The sequence below is a fragment of the Gekko japonicus genome, unplaced genomic scaffold, assembly GCF_001447785.1.
Source record: "Gekko japonicus isolate JY-2015 unplaced genomic scaffold, Gekko_japonicus_V1.1 scaffold21, whole genome shotgun sequence".
Taxonomy (NCBI): domain Eukaryota; kingdom Metazoa; phylum Chordata; class Lepidosauria; order Squamata; family Gekkonidae; genus Gekko; species Gekko japonicus.
Genome location: NW_015173122.1, coordinates 2,431,937 through 2,452,967, shown reverse-complemented (window position 1 = coordinate 2,452,967; position 21,031 = coordinate 2,431,937). Strand labels below are relative to the sequence as shown.

Below are 21,031 nucleotides of genomic sequence, written 5' to 3'. Positions count from 1 at the left end.
ATGTTCCCAGTCGCTTGACCCAGCAAAACATCTAGCACCCAGCCTAGCTCAGCAGGCAGAAACTGGGGCAGGGGCAAAGGGCTCAAGCCCTCAGCAGGACCTGAACTTGCACCAGGAGGGATGCCAGGTGCCACCCAACTGTGGCCAAAGGAGGGCACTGGAGAGCAACCAGCCAGACGCACAAAAGGCCAAGTTGGGTCCTGTGACTGACCCCCAAGAAAGCCACCAGGGCAGGCTTGCTCTTTGCTCTGAGTTATAGGGAGCCTGTGTGTCCTCCTCAAGTTGCCCTGCCTGCCCACACCAGGACCAGAGAAACGAGGTAAAGAATCGTCATGGCATCTGGCGGCAGAGATGGCTGCGAGAGCACATGTCAGAAGAGTCCTGTTGGATCTAGGCCAGTCACAGCTGGGTCACAGACAGCAGAGTCATCCCCATTGGTCTTCGCCCAGCAACTGGCATTCAGAGGTACACTGCCTCAGAATATGAAGGGTCTGTGTACTGGTGGATCATTCAAACATCTGTCTAATCCGCTCTGAAAGCCCTCTTAAATTAGTTGGCATAAGTGCATCATAAGAATGCAAGTAGAGCCTGTTGAATCAGCGACACATCTAGCCCAGCATCTTGTTTCACACAGCAGCCAAAACGTTGCACTGGAGGACCAAACAGGCCATAGAGGCTAAAGTCTTCCCCTGATCCCAGCACCGCAGTCTCCCTATAGTGAGTCACCATGGCTAGTGGCCATTCATGGACTTTTCCTTGATGAATCTGTCTTAACCATCTTTTAAAGCTGTCTGTGCTCATGACCATCAGTACATCCAGTGGCAATGGGTTCTACCGTCTAATCACTTGTTGAGTAAAGAAGCATTTTATTTTTGTCCACCCTGAACCTGTTTCTTAATAACGTCATGGGGGTTCCCCTGAGTTAGGGTTATTATAGAAGAGGGAGAATTGTGCCATGCATAATTTTATAAACTCTGCCGTGTCCTGTGTCCCCCCCCCCCTAAACTGCAGTCATAGATTCACCAGCCTTTCCTCATATGAAAGGTACTCTAACTGCCTAATCATCTTGGTTGCCCTTTTCCATACTTTTTCCAGTTCTGCAGTGACCTTTTTGACCTGAACCGGGCACTGTATTCCAAATGAGACAGCAACACAGCTCTATACAAGAGCATTACAATATTGGCTGTGTTGTTGTCACTCCCTTTTCTTATAATCCTCTGCTCATTTTCATTGAGCTATCCACTATGATCCCAAGATCTATTTTGGTTTCAGTATCAGCCAGTTCAGGCCCCATCAGCATATATTTGAATTCAGGACATTTTTTGTCCCGATATGTGTCATCTTTCCTTTCCTACGCTGAACTTCATTTGCCACGTTCTTGCTCACTCACCCAATTTAGATAGATCCTCCTGTCGCTCTTCACAATCTGCCTTGGTTTTCATCATGCGGAATAATTTGGTATCATCTGCAAACCTGACCACTATACCGCCCACCCCCAATTCCAGATAATTTATGAACAAATTAAATAACAATGATCCCTTGTGGAATTCTGCTGTTCACGTCCCTCCATTGCAAAAACTGTCCATTTATACCTGCTCTCTGCCTCCTGCTGTTTAACCAGTTTTTTTAATTCCTAAGAGAACCCACCCTCTTATTCCATGACTACTAAATTTATTCATTAGTCTCTGGGGAGATACCTTGTCAAAAGTCTTTTGGAAGTCCAAGTATAAAATATCTACGAGATCTCCCTTATCCACATGCTTGTTCACCAGCTCAAAGAACTCCAAAAGCCCGGTGAGGCAGGACTTCCCTTTGCAGAAGCCATGTCGATTTCCCATTACAATTAATTTATCTAGGACAGATGTTAGGCTAACAAGCCTGTAATTTCCTCAATCCCTTCTGGACTGGTCTTTAAAAATTGGTGAGACACTTGCCACTTCCCAGTCCTCTGGCACAGAGGCCGATTTTAGTGACGAGTTACATAGATCAGCCATTTCACATCTGAGTTCTTTGAGGACCCTCGGGTGTATGCCAGCCAGACCCGAAGACTTCTTTGTTATCAGTTTTCCGAGTAGTCCTAGAACTTCATCTCTCGCCACCTCAACCAGACTGAGTTCTTCAGAACCACTTCTTCAAAACAGCCACTCTGCCCTATGTTGTCCACAGTGAAAACAGATGCAAAGAATTCCGTTGGCAGGGGCTGGTGGGGCTACTTGGTGGACTTCTCATGGGCCTCCTCTCTTGTACGGAAGAGCTTGAAGCTTCCTTTTCTAGGCCAGTGTCATTTATGGGAGGTCCTCAACCAGGATTCTTTACACGTGCACTTGAAACTGCCTCGTATTGAATCAGACCATCGGTCCATCGAGGTCAGTCTTGTCTACTCAGACTGGAAGCGGCTCTCCAGGGTCTCAGGCCACATCACCTACTGCCAGATCCTGTAACTGGAGATGCCGGGGGGATTGAACCGGGGACCTTCTGCATGCCAAGCAGATGCTGTACCACCAAGCCATCGCCCCTCTCCTTTCTAGGCATCCTTTTGCTTTAGCCTTGAACCCTGAGGTGTTTAACTCTTTCCAGTGATGACCGGGGGCCCGTTTGCATGAGCTCGGTAGGAAACCCCATGCCAAGTCCAAATTCAGCAAGATTTCCCACAATGACTTCTAAAATGGCAGTGTCAACGAGGGCTTTCATTCTAGCCCACTGTGCCCCCCCCAAGAAAAAAAACCTCCTAAATCTTCCAGCATCCATGAACAGGAAAAAAACACAACATTTTTACCATCAGGTCACAGCTGTCTTATCATGACCCCACAGAGTTCTCAAACCAAGAGATGTCCAGAGGTGGTTTGCCATTGCTTGCCTCTGTGTAGTGACCCTGGTATTCTCTGGAGGTCTCCCATCCAAATACTAACCAGGGCTGACCCTGCTCTGCAGCCAAGATCTGAAGAAGAAGAAGAAGAAGAAGAAGAAGAAGAAGAAGAAGAAGAAGAAGAAGAAGAAGAAGAAGAAGAAGAAGAAGAAGAAGAAGAAGAAGAAGAGATTGGCTTTATACCCTGTCCTTCAGTACCCAAAGGAGTCTCAGAGCGGTTTACAAACTCCTTTCCCTTCCCCTCCCCACGACAGACACCCTGTGAGGTAGGTGGGGCTGAGAGAGCTCTGACAGAGACTGCTCTTTTTCGAGAACAGCTCTTATCAGAACTACGGCTTGCCCAAGGTCATCCAGCAGGTGCAAGTGGAGGAGTGGGGAATCAAACCCGGTTCTTCCAGATCAGAGTCCGCGCACTTAACCACTACACCAAACTGACTCTCATGAGATGGGGCCAGCCTGGGCTATCCAGTTCAGGGCAGAAAACATTTTAGGAATATGTAAATAGGGAATTTTTTGCCTGTGGTTTGAGAAATTGGAGCGTGTCTTTCTTGCCACCACATTCGTTTTTCATTCTGCCATTTGTTTACAGCCATCTGTGGCATAAGTGAGCCGTGGGTGAGCTGCACGAGAGGTGGGCACCGGTGCCCACCGCCTCTTCCTCTTCTAAGCTCCCAGCCCATAAATCACATGGCAACCTGGGTGACGTGCCCACGGAGGTGGGTCTCCCGCACCAGCCAGTTCTCCCCATATGGTTCCCTATCCCCCACCCCCGCACTCACGCTTCCTCCTCTCTACGAATACATCTCTGGCACCTTTGGTGTAATTAGTGCGAGGAGGCTCCTGCCTTCAGCCGTTTATCACCAAGCAGTGCCGTTTAATTACCGTAATTAATATACAATCACCACTTTAATGAGAGACAGCAGCGGAGGCTCGTTTATCAAGATAAGTTACACTGCCGACACTGCCGCAAGATGTGGCCGGTCTGGACCTCACTGGGGCGGGAGAGAAGTTGGCCCACTGTCCCGCGCGAGGCCGCGTCCCTGGGATCGGGGCTGAAGCCAAGGCACAACCCTCCGGCTCATCGTCCGGGCAGTTGCCTTAGCAGAAGCAGAATGTCTTTCCTTCCTCAGGGAAGAATCATTCACATCACCAGTCTCCATATCTCTGCCAGATTACAGGGCAGGAACGCCCCGCCCCACGCTTAGGGTTGCCTTCCAGGGCTGAGACTAAAGAAGAAGAAGAAGAGAAGAGAAGAGATTGGATTTATACCCCGCCCTTCACTTGGAGTCTCAGAGCGGCTTACAAACTCCTTTCCCTTCCCCTCCTCACAACAGACACCCTGTGAGGTGGGTGGGGCTGAGAGAACTCTGACACAAACTGCTCTTTTTCAAGGACAGCTGTGCCAGAGCTTGTGACTGACCCAAGGTCAGATCAGCAGGTGCAAGTGGAGGAGTGGGGAATCAAACCCGGTTCTCCCAGATTAGAGTCCACACACTTAACCACTACACCAAACTGGGGGAGGGAGGGAGGGAGGAAGAAAGGAAAGGAGGTCTTTATGGGAGTCAACATGGCATAGTGATTAAGAGGTGGGGACTCTAATCTGGAGAGCCAGTGTTTGATTCCCCAGTCCTCCGCATGAAGGCTGCTGGTGATCTTGGGCCAGTCACAGTCCTCTCAGAACTCTCTCAACCCACCCTGCCATGGCAAGCTCGATCTCATCAGATCTCAGAAGCTAAGCAGGGCCGGCCCTGGCTAGTGATTGGAAGGGAGACCTCCAAGGAATACCAGGGCTCAGGACAGAGAGGCAGGTTATCAAACCACCTCTCTGAAAACATCCAAACCTCAGTAAGAGAAGAAGAAGAAGAGACTGGATTTATACCCCGCCCTTCACTACCCAAAGGAGTCTCAGAACAGCTTACAAGCTCCTTCCATCCCCTCCCCACAACAGACACCCTGCGAGGTAGGTGGGGCTGAGAGAACTCTGACAGAAACGGCTCTTTTTTCAAGAACAGCTGTGCCAGAACTACGGCTTGCCCAAGGTCATCCAGCAGGTGCAAGTGGAGGAGTGGGGAATCAAACCCAGTTCTCCCAGATCAGAGTCCGCACACTTAACCACTACACCAAACTGGCTCTCTTAAGGGTTGCCAAAAGTTGCCAAAAGTCACCATGACTTCCAGGCATGCAAGCACAAACACACACAAAAAACCCACCAAAAAAAAGAACTCTCTCAGCCCCACCTACCTCACAGAGTGTCTGTTGTGGGGAGAGAAAGGGGAGGTGACTGTAAGCCGCTTTGAGTCTCCTGTGGGTAGAGAAAAGTGGGGTATAAAAACCTACTCTTCATCTGCTTCATTATGTGGAGTAAGAACTAGGGCACACCATCCCCTGCTTCTCTAATGCCCGGCCTAGCATTGCTGCCAGCTCTGGGTTGGGAAATTCTTGGAGATTTTGGGGGTTGCAGCCTGGGGAGGGCAGGGTTTGGGGAGGAGAAAGCCATCAGAGCAGTGCAGTCCTAAAGAGTCCACCCTCCAAAGCAGCCCTTTTATCCCGGGGAACTGATCTCTGTCATCTGGAGATCAGCCGCAGTTCTGATCGATCTCCAGGCCCTGCCTGGAGGTTGGCAACCTTAGCTCAGCCCCATCCGCTCAGCAAAGAGGTTGCTATGACACCCCCGCATGCACGCACGTGCGTGTGCACTGCAGCTTCACCCATAGATGTTCTGTCCATGCCAGATTCAGAAGTCTGCTGCTCCAGCCGCCCCCAGCTGAGGGTCTCTCGCTACCTTCAGGGGAGGTGCCCCCTACGTCTGGCACGGGCTGGCAGGCCAGAGCCCATCCAGGGACAGGCCAGGGAGAAGGAAGATTAAGCTGTGCCCAGAGATGCTTAGTCTGTCTGGCAAAGAGGAGCCAGCTGGGGGTGCAGATGTTGAGCCTGTCCTGAGCCCCAACGGCTGGACCAAGTAAAACATCAGAGGCAAGGAGACAGCCGGGTTCTGTCCACCCCTCTTCTCAGGGCCCCCTGCCCCACAACCAGTTACCGCTCCTGGCACAGGCATGCTTAGGGTCCCCAGCTCTGAGTTAGGAAATCCCTGGAGATTTGGGGGGTGGAGGTCTGGGCAATGTTCCCTCTAAGCTGTGGAGTCCTGTGAGCAAAAATTCTACTTTCTGAGCTACTGGCATTAAAGTTGTGGTGATTTGGCTACTGCGTAAATTAGTCTGCTCTGGAGCCCTCCTTCCTGAATGAGGACAAAAATGGGTGAGGGGGTAGAATGCCATATAGAGTCCACCTTCCAAAGCGTCCGTCTTCTCCAGGCGAACTGATCTCTGTCGCCCGGAGATGAGTTCTAACAGCGGCATGTCTCCAGCCACCACCTGGAGACTGTCAATAACAAAAACAACCACGCTGTTGTGTTCTGAAAATATATTTAGGCTTCAGTTCCGCAGTGAATAGATTTCTTCATCACATTATGAAAACAGAGGTAAAGGTAAAGGTTCCCTTGCTCGAAAGCCAGTCGAATCCGACTCTAGGGTTGCGGTGCTCATCTTCGTTTCCAAGCCAAAGAGCCAGCGCTGTCCGAAGACGTTTCCGTGGTCCTGTGGCCAGCGTGACTAGACGCAGAGGCGCACGGAACGCTGTTACCTTTCCCACCGGAGCGGTACCTATTTATCTACTAGCAATTTATTGCTTTCAAACTGCTAGGTTGGCAGGAGCTGGGACCAGAGACGGGAGCTCACTCCGTCATGCGGCACACTCGGGTCTCCAGCTGCTGAGCTACAGACCTTCCGGTCTGCAGTTCAACGTCTTAACCCCTTGAGCACACACAAATATATTTCCATAATACAACATCACGGCTGTTTTCGTTATTGACTGCAACCTTCCCGTGATCTCTCTCTTGTTTCCACACCACCTGGAGGCTGGCAACCGTAGCCATGCTTCAGCTGAGGTGTACAGAGGTGCCCCTTTCCATTTCTCTCCGTCTGCATGTGTTGTCCCGGCGCATTCTGTGGCTGTCTGCAGTCCTGACCCGTTTGTTTCTTTTACACCATTTTTACGGCATTGATCTGCGATCGACATGAAAGTAAAAGGGAAAAATTCCATCGCATTGCTTTAATGGGAAGAACTCGGTGTGATGTGAATAAACAGAAAAGGCCGGGGGGGGGGGGCAGAACAGACTTGTGGGTGAGGTTGGTGCAAGGGAGAAATGATATGGAAGAGGGGAGCCGAGCCAGCAGAGGTTTTAAAAATTCAGCAGTGACCTGTGTTCCCTCTAAGCTGAGTTAGTGTGAACTAGCTCACAGTTTTTTAGCCTCCGGCTCACACATTTTTGTCTCGGCTCAGGAAGGAGGGCTCCAGAGCAAACTGATTGATGCAGTAGCCAAATCACCTACTCACAACTTTAATGCCAGTAACTCACAAAGTAGAATTTTTGCTCACAGGACTACATCTTAGAGGGAACATTGGCAGTGACCCTAGTGAAGAGGGGCTGAGAGCCCTTCTGAGAATGGGCAGAGGTCCTTCTTCGTCTCTCAGGACTAATCCCAGGCAGCTTCTGCAAATATTTCACCATGGCCACTGGAACCAGCTCTTAGCAGCCCAAATAGCCCAGTATAGCCTGGGCTTGTCAGAGGCTATAAACTGAGCAGGGTTGGGCCACAGTCAGCACATTCTTTTGATCTGTTAATAAATATCTTTACTGTTTTGCATGCCAATTTAACAAGCCGCCCCTTGGGAAGTGGGGGAGAGCCAGTTTGGTGTAGTGGTTAAGTGCGTGGACTCTAATCTGGGAGAACCGGATTTGATTCCCTACTCCGCCACTTGCACCTGCTGGATGACCTTGGGCAAGCCACAGTTCTGGCACAGCTGTTCTTGAAAAAAGAGCAGTTTCTGTCAGAGCTCTCTCAGCCCCACCTCCCTCACAGGGTGTCTGTTGTGGGGAGGGGAGGGGAAAGGAGTTTGTAAGCCGCTCTGAGACTCCTTCAGGTAGTGAAGGGCGGGGTATAAATCCAATCTCCTTCTTTTTTTTATTTTTATTTTTATTCTTTTACTTGAAAATATACATAAACACAAATGGAGAAAATGAAGTTTCAAACAATACATGCATTACACTGTGTGTCCATCAAAGATATGTAAACAGTATCCACTATAATTATCACATCCACCGTGAGCCGGGGCGGGTTACAAGTTTAACTCATGGTGACCGGATTTAACTACATTTAGGCCCATTAGAACTAAAATCTGCCCTCCTCCTTTCCACCCTTGATCAGAATACTCCTCTTATTCAGGAACCGCAGATATCACAGGCATTATAAGAACAGCCATCTATGATATATGTGGTTTGTGGGTAATATCTCGTGATTCGTCAAGTAGTTCATTACTGGCGTCCAAAATCTACCAAATTTTAGCTGCGATGTGGTGTTATGCGCCTGAGCCCCCTGATTCAAAGTGTTAATTTTCGCCATGACGAACTGTTCCCACAGCTTGTCATGCCATAGAGATAAAGTTGGGGGATCTGGGGACTTCCACCGAGCGGCTATTGTCAGTTTGGCCGTTGTTAACAGAAGCGACGTGAGGTGTCTTTTGTCTTCCTTTATAGAGTCGTCCCATTTGTTTAGTAAAATCGTTTCCGGCTTAAAGGAGATTTTTTGGCCCGTCATTTCCCTCAAGCGTAAAACTATCTCCTTCCAAAATTGGTGGATTACTGGGCAACCCCACCAACAATGAATATAAGAGCCAACCTCTTCTTCACTATGATCTGTAATTCCATTTCATTGTCTGATGAAGTGTGTGTGCACATGAAAGCTCACACCTTGAATAAAACGTTGTTGGTCTTAAAGCCGCCCGCCTTGATCTCACTTGGGTGGGAGACCCCCAAGGAAGACTGGGGCTGCTCTGCAGACGAAGGCGATGGCGAATCACCTCTCCCGGTCACTTGCCTGGAATGCCCGGATGGCACCTTCCTTTTCTTCTGAGTGCGCTTTAACCCTCCTTCTGCCCTAATGGAAGAAAAGGCTAAGGTTCAGGAACGTACAGTGCTTCTGATCTGTTTGTCCACAGAATATGGCCGAAGGCTGAGGAGGGCAGGGTTTGGGGAGGGGCGGGACTTGGATGGGGCATAATGATGGCCAAGTGGCCGTTTTCTCCATGGAAGCCGATCTCTGTTGCCCGGAGTTCAGTTGTCACAGCAGGACACATTTCTCCAAGTATGTTCCCCCAGAGAGCTTTATGTTCATCTGACCAGCCCCTGCAGGTAATCCCTGGCCCAAAAGACATCCGTTTGGCCTCAGTCAGAGCCAGAGCCTTTTCGGCTCTAGGTCCAGCCTGATAGAATACTCTCCCTAGTGAGTTCGTACGGTTCCGCAGGGCCTATAAAATGGAGTTGTTCCACCGGGCCTTTCGTCAAGGTTACGGATGTCAAATTACATCAGCCTCCCCTGCCCTACTCTGCCTCAGCCTGTCTTGAGCTAAGCACTTTATTAAATTGTTCCATCAGCGGACGTTTTATCCACCTTCTGATCGGCCAGCCCCTTGGGCGGATATACAGTATACACCACGGAGCTTGTTTATTCACTCGCCATCATGTACTATATTATGGGCTTTATAGTTTTTTAATTGTATGTATTGAGAGCCAGTTTGGTGTAGTGGTTAAGTGTGTGGACTCTAATCTGGGGGAACCGGGTTTGATTCCCCACTCCTCCACTTGTAGCTGCTGGGTGACCTTGGGTCAGTCACAAGTTCTTTCAGAGCTGTTCTGTCAAGGATAGCTCTGGAAAGAGCTCTCTCAGCCCTGCCTACCACATAGGGTTTCTGTTGTGGGGAGGGGAAGGGAAAGGAGTTTGTAAGTCGCTCTGAGACGCTGAGTGAAGGGCAGGGTATTAATCCAATCTCCTCCTCCTCTGAGTGTTTACCCACTTGTTGTGACCTGCCCTGAGCCCGCTTGCAGAGGAGGGCGGGATAGAAATCTCAAGAATGAATGAATGAATGAATGAATGAATGAATGAATGAATGAAGAGGGGCAGGGAGCCTTTTCCCCCCAGTTACTCCTACCAGGGCTCAAGGCCAGGGGCCTAGCCAAGGATCTCCCACAATTGCTCAAAGCTACCTTCTGGGGTTTGGCTGTGACTGGCAGGCGGGCTGTAGCTTCTGATTGGCTAGGATGCCAGGGGGTTGCTCAGAGCCCTCCAGGTTCCCTCGCAGGGATGGCTGCTCACAGACCAAGCCAGGGTCACCAACCTCCAGGTGGAGCCTGGAGATATCCTGGAATCACAACCAATCTCCAGACTGCAGAGATCACATCCCATTGAGATAATAGCTGCTTTGGAGGGTGGACTCTACAGCATTTTACCCTGCTGAGGTCTCCCCCTTCCCTAAGCTCTGCCCCCCCCCCGCCTGCACCCTCAAATCTTCAGGAATTTTCCATCCCAGAGTTGGCAACCCTAGGCCTATATCCTCTTTTGGGTGCAGCAAGGTTCCTGAAGGGAAGCAGGCCCACAGTGCTTAATTCCTACAGCAAGACTGCCTGGGAGGGTATCCCTTCTCGCACGAATGCGCCGCCTCCTATTCCAGCCGCATAGACCCCTTGCAGTGTGGCTGATGCCCTTCGCAGCCAGGTTCCCTCCTGCAGAGACAGGAAAGCAGCAGAGCTGGAAGTAGCGGAATGGTCTGGGCCACTTCCAGCTGCAGGGGGAAGATCCAGATGTGGATATCCCTCTCCTTTGAAAGGTAGCAGAGCAAGAAGAAAAGTGTCTCCGAGCTTGCTGTGTTGGTTATTATAACATAGGGAAGCATTCTGAAATGAATGGTGGCAGTTTGTTCTGCCACCTCGTTCCCCGGAGTGTCAGGATAGAGCCCCGGCATGGATTAAGTCCTTTTTACCTTTGTACGGTGGCTCAAGTGGTTAAGACGCTGAACTGCAGGCTGTGGAAGGTCGGTAGTTCAGCAGTTCGAGACCCGAGTTGCCGCATGACGGAGTGAGCTCCCATCTCTAGTTCCAGCTCCTGCCAACCTAGCAGTTCGAAAGCAAGAAATTGCAAGTAGATAAATAGGGACCACTTCGGTGGGAAGGTAACAGCGTTCCGTGCCCCTTGGTATTTAGTCATGCCGGCCACATGACCACGGAAACGTCTTCGGACAGCGCTGGCTCTTCGGCTTGGAAACGGAGATGAGCACCACAACCCTAGAGTCGGATTCGACTGGCTTTCGAGCAAGGGAACCTTTACCTTTACCTTTTACCTGGGAATACCCTTCCCTAAGCAGCCAGTGTGGTTTGTGTGTGTGGAAAGTGTTGGCGAGTTGCAGCTGACTTAATGGCGACCCCATCAAGGGACTTTCAAGGCAAGGGAGAAGCAGAGGTGGTTGGCCATCGCCTTCCTCTGCAGAGTCTTCTTTGGTGGTCTCCCATCCAGTTTTCCCTCTAAGCTGGGTTAGTGTGAGCTAGCTCACAGTATTTTTAGCCTCTGGCTCACACATTTTTGTCTTCGCTCAGAAAAGATGGCTCCAGAGCAAACTAATTCATGCAGTCGCCAAATCGCTCGCTCACAACTTTAATGCTGGGAGCTCACAAAGTAGAATTTTTGCTCACAAAACTCCATGGCTTAGTGGGAGCATTGCTCCCATCCAAGACTTATGGTGACCCCCAGCAAGGGGCTTTCAAGATGAGTGAGAAGCAGAGGGGATTTGCCATTGCCTTCCTCTGCACAGTCTTCCTTCATGGTCTCCCTTCCAAGGACTGACCCTGCTTAGCTCCCGAGATCAGATGAGATTAGAGATGATATGATGAGATGCCACCTTCCCTCCCAAAGTGGTTTAGCCTTCTACTTTTTGCAGGCCTTTCAACAGGTATTGCAAAGCAAATGTTTCTTTTGGCAAGTGAATGCAGTGGAAGCAGTTTTTCCAGGGGCTTGGTATGCCTTCCTCACTCCCAGCCATTTCCTTTGTATTGCACCCCAGAGAGGCTCCTGTAGGCAGCAGGGACCTGCAGGTAAAGGTGGGCGTTCTCCTGGCTGGGCAGGTCTTGGGCAGGGTAGCACTTCTCCCCCGGAAGATGAGCAGAGCTGTCCCTCCAGCCGCTGGCCACTCAAAAGCTTGTGAATGTGCCACAGCCACAGTATTTTCTCTCCTACCTCCTTTGCAGGTCCAGAATATCAGCCTTGTGGAAGGCGAGACGGTCACCGTGGAGACCCTCGGAGGGGTGGAGCCTGTTGCCTTGGCCAATGAATCGTTCCTGATGCGTGGTCAGGTCATCCGCGGCCCAAACAACCAGGTGGTGGTTCGCTTCCAGAGCCCAGCACCTGCCAACCCCGGCACCTTCCATTTTCATTTTCAAGGTGAGGTCAAGATGGAGGGGGAGGGCATGCCGTGATCCAGATGCTTCCTGTAGACCAGGGTCTCTGACCTTGTTGAGCCTCCGGGCACCTTCGGAAGCCTGACACAGCAACGGTGGGTGCAATCACAAAATGGCTGCCAAGGAGATGGAGCCGGGTACAAAATGGCTGCTGCACTTTGCCTTCAGTCACACAGTCCTTGTCCTGTGGTGACAGCTGCTGTCAAAGCAATGTTTTTAAAATTTTGCACAATCGAATCTCTAGTGGCCAATCAGAAGACCTGTTGGGCAAAAGCCCGACCTGGCCCCTCCCACTTCCTGAAAACACTTGGAGGGTACCAAGAAGGTGTTGGCAGGCACCATGGCGTCCAGGGGCACCATGCTGGGGGACCCTGCTGTAGATCCTTCAGCTATCCATGGGGGGGGGACATTCGTCAGGCGCTTCAGAATTGGAGGGGGAGTGGTGTGGTAGAAGGGCCGGACACTGACTGGGGTCCTGTTAAATACTGGGTTCCAGACGCATTGCAGTGATCAGCTCTGGTTCATTAAGTGATTTCAGCAGAACACAAGACGAAGCTAGCAGGGCTGGAGCCCTGCTTATACACATGCAAAACGCCACACCCAAAACCCACCCACTCCCAGTGATAGGCTATTTACATTACACTGCTTATCTATAGGTTAGTTCCTGGGTCCAGGCGAGTTATTGTTTTAAAGCCAGTTTGGTGTTGTGGTTAAGTGCGCGGACTCTAATCTGGGAGAACCGGGTTTGATTCCCCACTCCTCCACTTGCACCTGGCTGGATGACATTGGGCAAGCCATGGTTCTGATAAGAGCTGTTCTTGAAAAAGAGACATTTCTGTCAAGAGCTCTCTCAGCCCCCACCTACAGGGTGTCTGTTGTGGGGAGGGGAAGGGAAAGGAGTCTGTGAGCCGCTCTGAGACTCCTTTGGGTAGTGAAGGGCCATGGGGTATAAATCCAGCCTCTTCTTCTCTCTCAGCCCCACCTACCTCCCAGGGTGTCTGTTGTGGGGAGGGAAAGGGAAAGGAATTTGTAAGCCGCTCTGAGACTCCTTTAGGTAGTGAAGGGCGGGATATAAATCCAGTCTCTTCTTCTTCTAAAGAAGCAAGCTCAGCCCATTCTAGGTGCATCAAGAGGAAAGGCTTAGGCTCAGTACATAATAGGTCCCATCCTGATATCCTTTCCTAAGACTGCACTTGGAGGTCACCTGAATGAACCTGGATGGCAGCAGGTGAAGGCTGGGAAAAGATAAATGCACAATTCACTCAGGGAATTCACTGCCACAAGAAGTAGGAAGGCCATTATCTGATGATAAAAAGGGGTGTGGGCGTTTTCCAGATTGCCCTACTGTTCCCCTATGTTACCTTTTTTCCCTTGTGCCCAGAAAACCTCATTAATATCCTTGTCCTGGTTTTTCCTCATTCCCCCCACCCCTTTGTTTCCTAAACCAACGTGGTATAGTGGTTAAGAATGGCGGACTCTAATCTGGAGAACTGGGTTTGATTCCCCACTTCTCCACATGCAGCCAGCTGGGTGACTTTGGGTCAGTCACAGTTCTCTCAGAGCTGTTCTCTCAAGAGCAGGTCTCTCAGAGCTCTCTCAGCCCCACCTACCTCACCAGGTGTCTGGTGTGGGCAGAGGAAGGGAAGGAGATTGTAAGCCACTTTGAGACTCCTTCAGGTAGAGAGAAGTGAGGTATAAAAATGACCTCCTCTTCCTCCTCCTCCTCCTCCCTCTTTTTCTTCATCTTCTTCCTCCCATACTTTTTTCCCCTTTGCAGAATGAATTCGCAAGATTGCCTCTTGCCTGAAATGTGAACACTTTTTTTCTATCTTCTGCATTGCTGCCCAAACCCACCCACAAAAGGCGGGTTTGGGCCAATGTTCCCTCTAAGCTGTGGAGCAAAAATTCTACTTTGTGAGCTACTGACATTATGGTTGTGAGTGAGCAGTTTGGCTATTGCATAAATTAGTTTGCTCTGGAGCCATCCTTCCTGAGCTAAAACCAAAATCTGTGAGCTGGAGGCTAAAAAACTGTGAGCTAGCTCACATTAACTCAGCTTAGAGGGAACACGGGTTTGGGCAATGATTTTTTAAAAGTTTCCATGCCAGCATCTCAACATTTGAGTGTTGGAGGGCTCCTGCGCTGAAACAAAAGTTCAGTCCTATTCAGGGGCCCAGCACCAGCAGCCAATCATTGCCTTCCTTACCATTCCTTCATTCACACTCAAGAGCAGATTCTAGCATGTCCCTGGGTGCCATTTTCAAATACACTTTGTAGTGCATGCAGCTACCCTGAAAACATGTAATTGAAGGAAACAAGCTGTTGGGAACAGTGTACTGATTCAAGTCAGGGAAAGAAATTGAAAATTTTGGGAGGGAGCCAATGAGAGAGGATGCTCAAACACAGGGAAAGAGGCAACCGAAAAGGGGTGAGACACATACACCAGGTATGACTCTCAGGTATGGTGTGGTAGGCTGGGAATGTACTCATAAGGGGATTTCTCGGCCCCTTGCGGCTGCTAAAGTGCTGTGATGCTTCAGCGAATGCACACAAAAAAGACAAAAAGGGGGGGGGGACAGAAAACCGATCCACAATGTAATGTGAACAGATGGAACCCTGACGAGGGAAAAACGAAGAAAACATGTGTGTATTGATTGCACCGATAGCGTGATCCTTGGAACCGCCACAACACCGAAAAAAACCCGGTAGGCGGCTACAGTCTGGAAAATGCCACGGTGCTGGAACAGTCTATGGTTGCATCTTCCTGACATTTAGGGTTGCTGGTTCCCCCGACCGCTGGCAGGGGATGGGAGGCAGTGCTCCCTCTAAGCTGAGTTAGTGTGAGCTCACAGTTTTTTAGCTTCCGGCTCACACATTGTTGTCTTCGCTCAGGAAGGAGGGCTCTGGAGCAAACTAATTTATGCAGTAGCCAAATCGCTCGCTCACAACTTTAATGCCAGGAGCTCACAAAGTAGAATTTTTGCCCATAAGACTCCACAGCTTAGAGGGAGCATTGATGGGAGGCAGGGTTGACAGATCCAGGTTGGGAAACTCCTGGAGGTTCGGGGTTGGAGCCTGAGGAGGACAGGGACCTCAGTGGGGCACAAGGCCACAGGTCCACCTTCCAAAGTATCCCTTTTCTCCAGGGGAACCGATCTCTGTAGTCTGGAGGGGAGCTGTAATTCCGGAGGATCCCCAGGTCCCACCTGGAGGCTGGCCTGCCTACTGACATTTTTAAGGAAGTAAATTTCTGGCACGTGTGCCTTCCCGCGCATATTGGAGCTGTGTGGGGGAGGGAGAGAAGAGGGTTTATCCTCCCACCCCTACCCAGTTTTACCTCTCTTCTCACCCCTTCACACTTGCACGGCAGAACTCTGCAAGGGTGGAAGGGGTAACCCTCCTCTGACCTCCCCACATAGTCCTGATCAGTGTTCCCTCTAAGCTGAGTTAGTGTGAGCCAGCTCACAGTTTTTTAGCCTCCGGCTCACACATTTTTGTCTCGGCTTGGGAAGGACGGCTCCAGAGCAAACTCATTGATGCAGGAGCCAAATCGCTTGCTCACAACTTTAATGCCGGTAGCTCACAAAGTAGAATTTTTGCTCACAAGACCCCACAGCTTAGAGGGAACATTGGTCCTGATCCAGATAGAACCATGAGCTCCTGTGAAGGGGTTAGGAGACCTGTGGCTGCCATCCTGCCTCCCTTAGGTGATTTAAGAGAGGTGGGGGGGGACTGGAAAATTCATCTTGGGAAGTCTATCAAAAGCCATTAGCCATAACAAGTAGAACCTCCCTATTCAGGGGCAGTGCACCTCTGCTAGGGATAAACAACACAGGAAGGCCTTCCTGTCCAAGCTGGGCTTCTAGGCTTCCCAGAGGCATCTGGATAAAGGGGGAGGCTTCAGCCTAATCCAACAAGTCTCCCGGCTTGTGGAAGGCGGTGGTGGTGGTGGTGGTGAGTAGGCAAGGGCCTTCTGCTATGGGATGCAGCCCTGCCAGTGCCGTGACCGTCCTTGTCCCCACCCCCACCCCCTGCACAGCCAGCACAGGGGCCGCCACGGCACCAGGGCTTTCCTTGCAGCTGCAGCACAATTAGCTAATTGGGAGCTTGCTAATCACTGCCGGAGCTAATCGCCGATGCTGCCAGGTTAAAGCGGGCACCCACCGAAGAGACACTTAATGGGGAGCTAATTGGTCCCAGCAATTAACGTAATTTGCATGGAGAATTGGGGGGGGGCTGCTGTCGCGTGACACCCACCGTCATGTCTTGCTGGTGCTGGCACCTGCACGCCTTCTCATTCCTCCTCCCTCCCCTTAGACCAGGGAGAGCCCCCCGACCAGATCTGTGCCAGTTAATAATGTCTGGCATTGATGCGTTTTTCAAGTGTTCAGAACACCCCGGAGAATCTTAGCCAGAGCCGCCTCCAAGGCAGTCTGGCCACACTGCCCCCTGCCTTCGGGTCACCCACCTACAGCTCAGTGGATTGATTGATGGACTTCACTTTTGTGCCGGCTTTGCCATTGAGCCTCAAGGGAGAGGTCCTCCTTGCCCTGCCTTCTCCCAGTCCACCACAGGGTGGATGGTCGGGTTGCCAGCCCTGAGCCACGAGACACCTGGAGATTTGGGGGGGTGGAGCCTGAGGAGGGCGGGGTTTAGGGAGGGGAGGAGCCTCCGCATGGTATAATGCCAAAGCGTCTATTTTCTTCAGGTGAATTGATCTCTGTTGCCTGGAGATCAGATGTAATCTCAGGAGATCTCCAGCCACCACCTGGGGGTGGGTGGGAACTATAGTGGATGCTCCTCGGGTTGCCAACTCCAGGTTGGGAAATTCCTGGACATTTGGGGGGGTGGAGCCTGACGAGGGTGGAATGTGGGCAGAAGAGTAAGGTCAGCGGGTTATGATGCCATAGAAACAATCCCTCCAAAGCAGCCACTTTCTCCAGGGAAACTGATCTCTGTAGTCTGGAGATAATTTGTAATTCCGGGAGATCTCCAGGCCCCACCAGGAGGATGGCAACTTTACCCAGGGGTCATTTCGTAGAAAAAGAGGTGCAGGAGCGCATTAAAATAACTCATTAGCATAACTTATTTGCATACAGCCACACCCCCTGACATCGCTGGAAGTGTGTCAGAAGGCAACACCTTCAGGCGCCACTAGAGTCTTTTGGATTGCTAGCTATTTGGGGGTGGGGGACGTGCAGATCTGTCCTCGCAGAGGAGGGAGAGCTTGTACCTGAATAAAACTTGGTCTTAAAGGTGCCACTGGACTGTTTTGGACCGGGGGGGGGGCTCTGCAACTTACCTGGCTGCTTCTTGCTCTGACTGAGGGCTGCTGGGAGCAGGGGGGGGCTTGTTGCATGTGCCCGCCCCCTGGGCTCTTTACTGCCGGAGCTCCGCTCCTGTGCGCTCCTGCAGGAAATGACCCCTGACTTTACCAATGTTCCTTCCCCCCCCTCCACAATCAACACCTCCCCAGATTCATCAAAAAAAACAAACCCCACTGTCCTCCCCTTTTCAGAGCCTTGCCTGGTGTACATACGCAGGGGAAGGAGGGAACAGAAGAGACCACAGCACTTCAAACTAGGCAGTGTGTGTCAATTTCTAGAATGCTCTCCTGCATTTAAGAAAAACAACATCTGCCAGTTCAGCACAGCAGACCTAGACAGAGTTAACCTGCTGGGCTAGTTGTCCCCATTTGGAGGGGAGTCTGTTGGGCAAAGGAACATTCCAAGCTGGATACTACCACTGAAAATGGGCTGTGCCTTCTACTTCCTCTGCCTCCTCCACCTTTCCCTGTGTCAGATGGGTGAAGGGAAAAGGAAGCAGTTTTGCCTGGCCCTGCACATTGTAAATTGGCTCACTGGTTCAAGTCACCTACAAGCACTGGCTCTGCAGGCGTCTGGCGGTAATCCGTTTGCTCTGGGTTCTGTGGCTGTATCCACTGCCAGAATATGGGGTAATCGTTGTGGCCTACCTCACAGGGCTGTTCTACAGAGACCAAGTGCAGTGTAGTGGTTAGAATGTCGGGCCTGTGACATGGGATGCCCGGATTCAAATCCCCACTCTGCCATGGAAGCTTGCTTGCTGCATGACCTTGGAACTGTCACATACTCTCTGCCTAACCTATCTCATGAGGTAGATGTGAGGACACAAGAGAGAAGAGGAGAACAATGTAAGCCATTTTGGTTCTTGAGAGCCAGCGTGGTGCAGTAGCTAAGAGCGGTGGATTCTAACCTGGAGAACCGGGTTTGATTCCCCACTCCTCCACACGCAGCCAGGTGGGTGACCTTGGGTCAGTCACAGCCCTCTCAGAGCTCTCTCAGCCTCACTTACCTCACAGGTGTCAGGTCCCACAGCAATCAACGGAGGACACACTTGTAGAAAAGGATTACTTTATTGAAGCCATGAGTCACTTGAACAGAATCACTGTTCAGAATAATGCTAGCTCATTGAGCTGGGAAGGTTGAAGCAAGTTCATAATCGGTACAGCCAATAAACATGGTTCCCGCTCGCGCCCAAACCCCTGGGAAAGCAACGGCAACTGTGTTATCACTACAAAACGCTTCTCACAGTTTCTACTCATTAAAACCAAAGCAAAGCAGAGTTCTTCTCTTGACCACCTGTGATCTTGGAAAAGATAACGTTACAGCAAGCATGGCTGGCGTAGACTAACAGGAATGCAGTTACTATGCGCATGGTTATATGAGCGGACCTCTGGAGGGGGGGGAATACACAGAGAGGTATATTGCTGGACTGTACTACACAAATGCTTATAGAAACAAATAAGAACCTTTGGCAGCTTGCTGACAACAAGGTGTCTGTTGTGAGAAGAAGGGAAAGAAGACTGTAAGCCACTCTGAGACTCCTTTGAGTAGTGAAGAGTGGGGTATAAAACCTCCTTCTCCTTCTCCTCCTCCTCCTCCTCTGAGAAAGTTGGGGTATAAATAAGGTAAATAATAAATAATAATAAAGGAATTCTCGGAGATGCTTTGAACACTGGCAATGCTCTGTGTAAATACAAACTCACAGACCGGTTTCACACAAGAGTTGCGCCGCGGTCACGCCTCCCTTTGCTCCACTTCGGGATCACAAAACCGCGGGGGAAATCGGGCGAAGCCGCGCGTCAAAACGCGGCCGCGCGGCTTCGAGTGGGGAATTGACCAATAGAAGCGGAGCAAAGGGAGGCGCGACCGCGGCGCAGCTCTTGTGTGAAATCGGTCACAGTCTCTTTAAGGCAGGCCAACTCAATGTGACACTAAACTTGAGAAAGACAGTGAAGTATTAACTCAAGAGATGAATCAGGGGTCTCATCAGAAGTCATTTCGGGGAGATCGTGGGGGATCGCAGTTCCCCCGGGTGAGGTGCAGGGGGTGGGGCACATGACAAAGCCCCGCCCCTTCTTCCGGCCGCCCCCTTCTTCCAGCCTCATTCTGTTGCAGAAGGAGGAAGAAGCAGGAGGGTAAGTTGGCGTCCTCCCCCTCTGCCTGGCCGAGGCTACTCCACGTGGCCTCCGCAAGGACTCCCAGCCCCATCCAGGAGCTTCCCCGAGGTAGCTGTGTTAGTCTGTTGCTGCAAAATAGTCCAAGAGTTCAAATAGCACCTTTAAGACTAACAAATAGCACCTTTAAGACTAACCTTTAAGACTAAGACTAACTGAGTGGTGGGTGTGGCCTTATGACACACTTCCGGTGATGGCAGGGGGTGTGGCCTTATGACACACTTCCAGTGATGTCAGGGGGTGTGTGGCCTCATGACACACTTCCGGTGATGTCAGGGGGTGTGGCATATGCTAATGAGTTATGCTAATGAGTTCCCCTAGCTCTTTTTCTATGAAACGACCCCTGGGTCTCATTGCAATGTGACACTGAGGAGGCAAAAAACCCTTTATTGGAGCTTTGCCCTTGTGCAGAATCTCCTTGCAATGAGGCAACGAAGCTGCTTTAAAGTTGAAGCCCCACGAGCGAGTGCTTTCGTCTCTCTGTGCATCATGTGCCTCTCAGGCTTCCGCTTCTCCCCACCTGCCAGCCTCAACCCTTCCTTCCTTTCTGCAGCCTACTTGCTGAGCTGTGCCTTCCCAACGCGTCCCGCCTATGGAGACGTCTCTGTCACCAGTCTGCATTCCGGGGGCAGCGCCCGCTTCTCTTGCGCCACTGGTTACCAGCTCATGGGTCAGGCCCACCTCACCTGTCTCAATGCCACACGCCCCTTTTGGAGCAGCCGGGAACCAACGTGTGTCGGTCAGTGAAGGTCCCAGCGGGTCACTCCATGAGTGGGGTGAGAGAAGGGCTTGTGGGGTCGGGGTCTTTCCCCATCGAGCTTTCTCCCAACCCTTTTGGCAATCCCTTCCCATTGCAGCGGCTTGCGGTGGAGTGATCCGGAACGCCACGGTTGGACGCATCGTCTCTCCGGGCTTCCCTGCCAGCTACAGCAACAACCTGACCTGCCATTGGTTGCTGGAGGCACCGCCAGGACAACGGCTGCACCTCCATTTCGAGAAGGTCTCGTTGGCTGAAGACGATGACCGGTGAGTATGCAGGAGATCTCCCATTCCCCAGATGGCCATCTTGAGGCTGCCATTTTGAAGCCCCTTAACAGTGCAATGGGCTGGCAGATTGATTCCTTGTTCAGTGGGGAGTGGTGTGGTTCTTCTTCTTCTTCTTTCAATTTATTGATCGCTCAATCCTTGCAGAGCTGCTGGCTCTGAGCGATTTACAGTTACTCATTTCACAAGGGACTAACAATGCTTTATAGGGGTAAGGGAGGACATCACATATAATCTTTACATAGCACACATTTTGCAGCCGACGGGGATTTGTTCAGTTGCA

General features: G+C 51.0%; 1 protein-coding gene across 1 annotated transcript in view; it reads left to right on the top strand.

Moving 5' to 3' along the window:
- SEZ6 (seizure related 6 homolog (mouse)) overlaps positions 1-21,031 on the top strand; it is a 61,704-nt gene that overhangs the window by 11,481 nt on the left and 29,192 nt on the right. Inside the window, exons 3-5 of the mRNA XM_015421859.1 lie at positions 11,997-12,189; positions 20,258-20,443; positions 20,562-20,730. Coding sequence (XP_015277345.1) covers positions 11,997-12,189; positions 20,258-20,443; positions 20,562-20,730 — 548 coding nt within the window. The remainder of the gene's footprint in view (positions 1-11,996; positions 12,190-20,257; positions 20,444-20,561; positions 20,731-21,031) is intronic.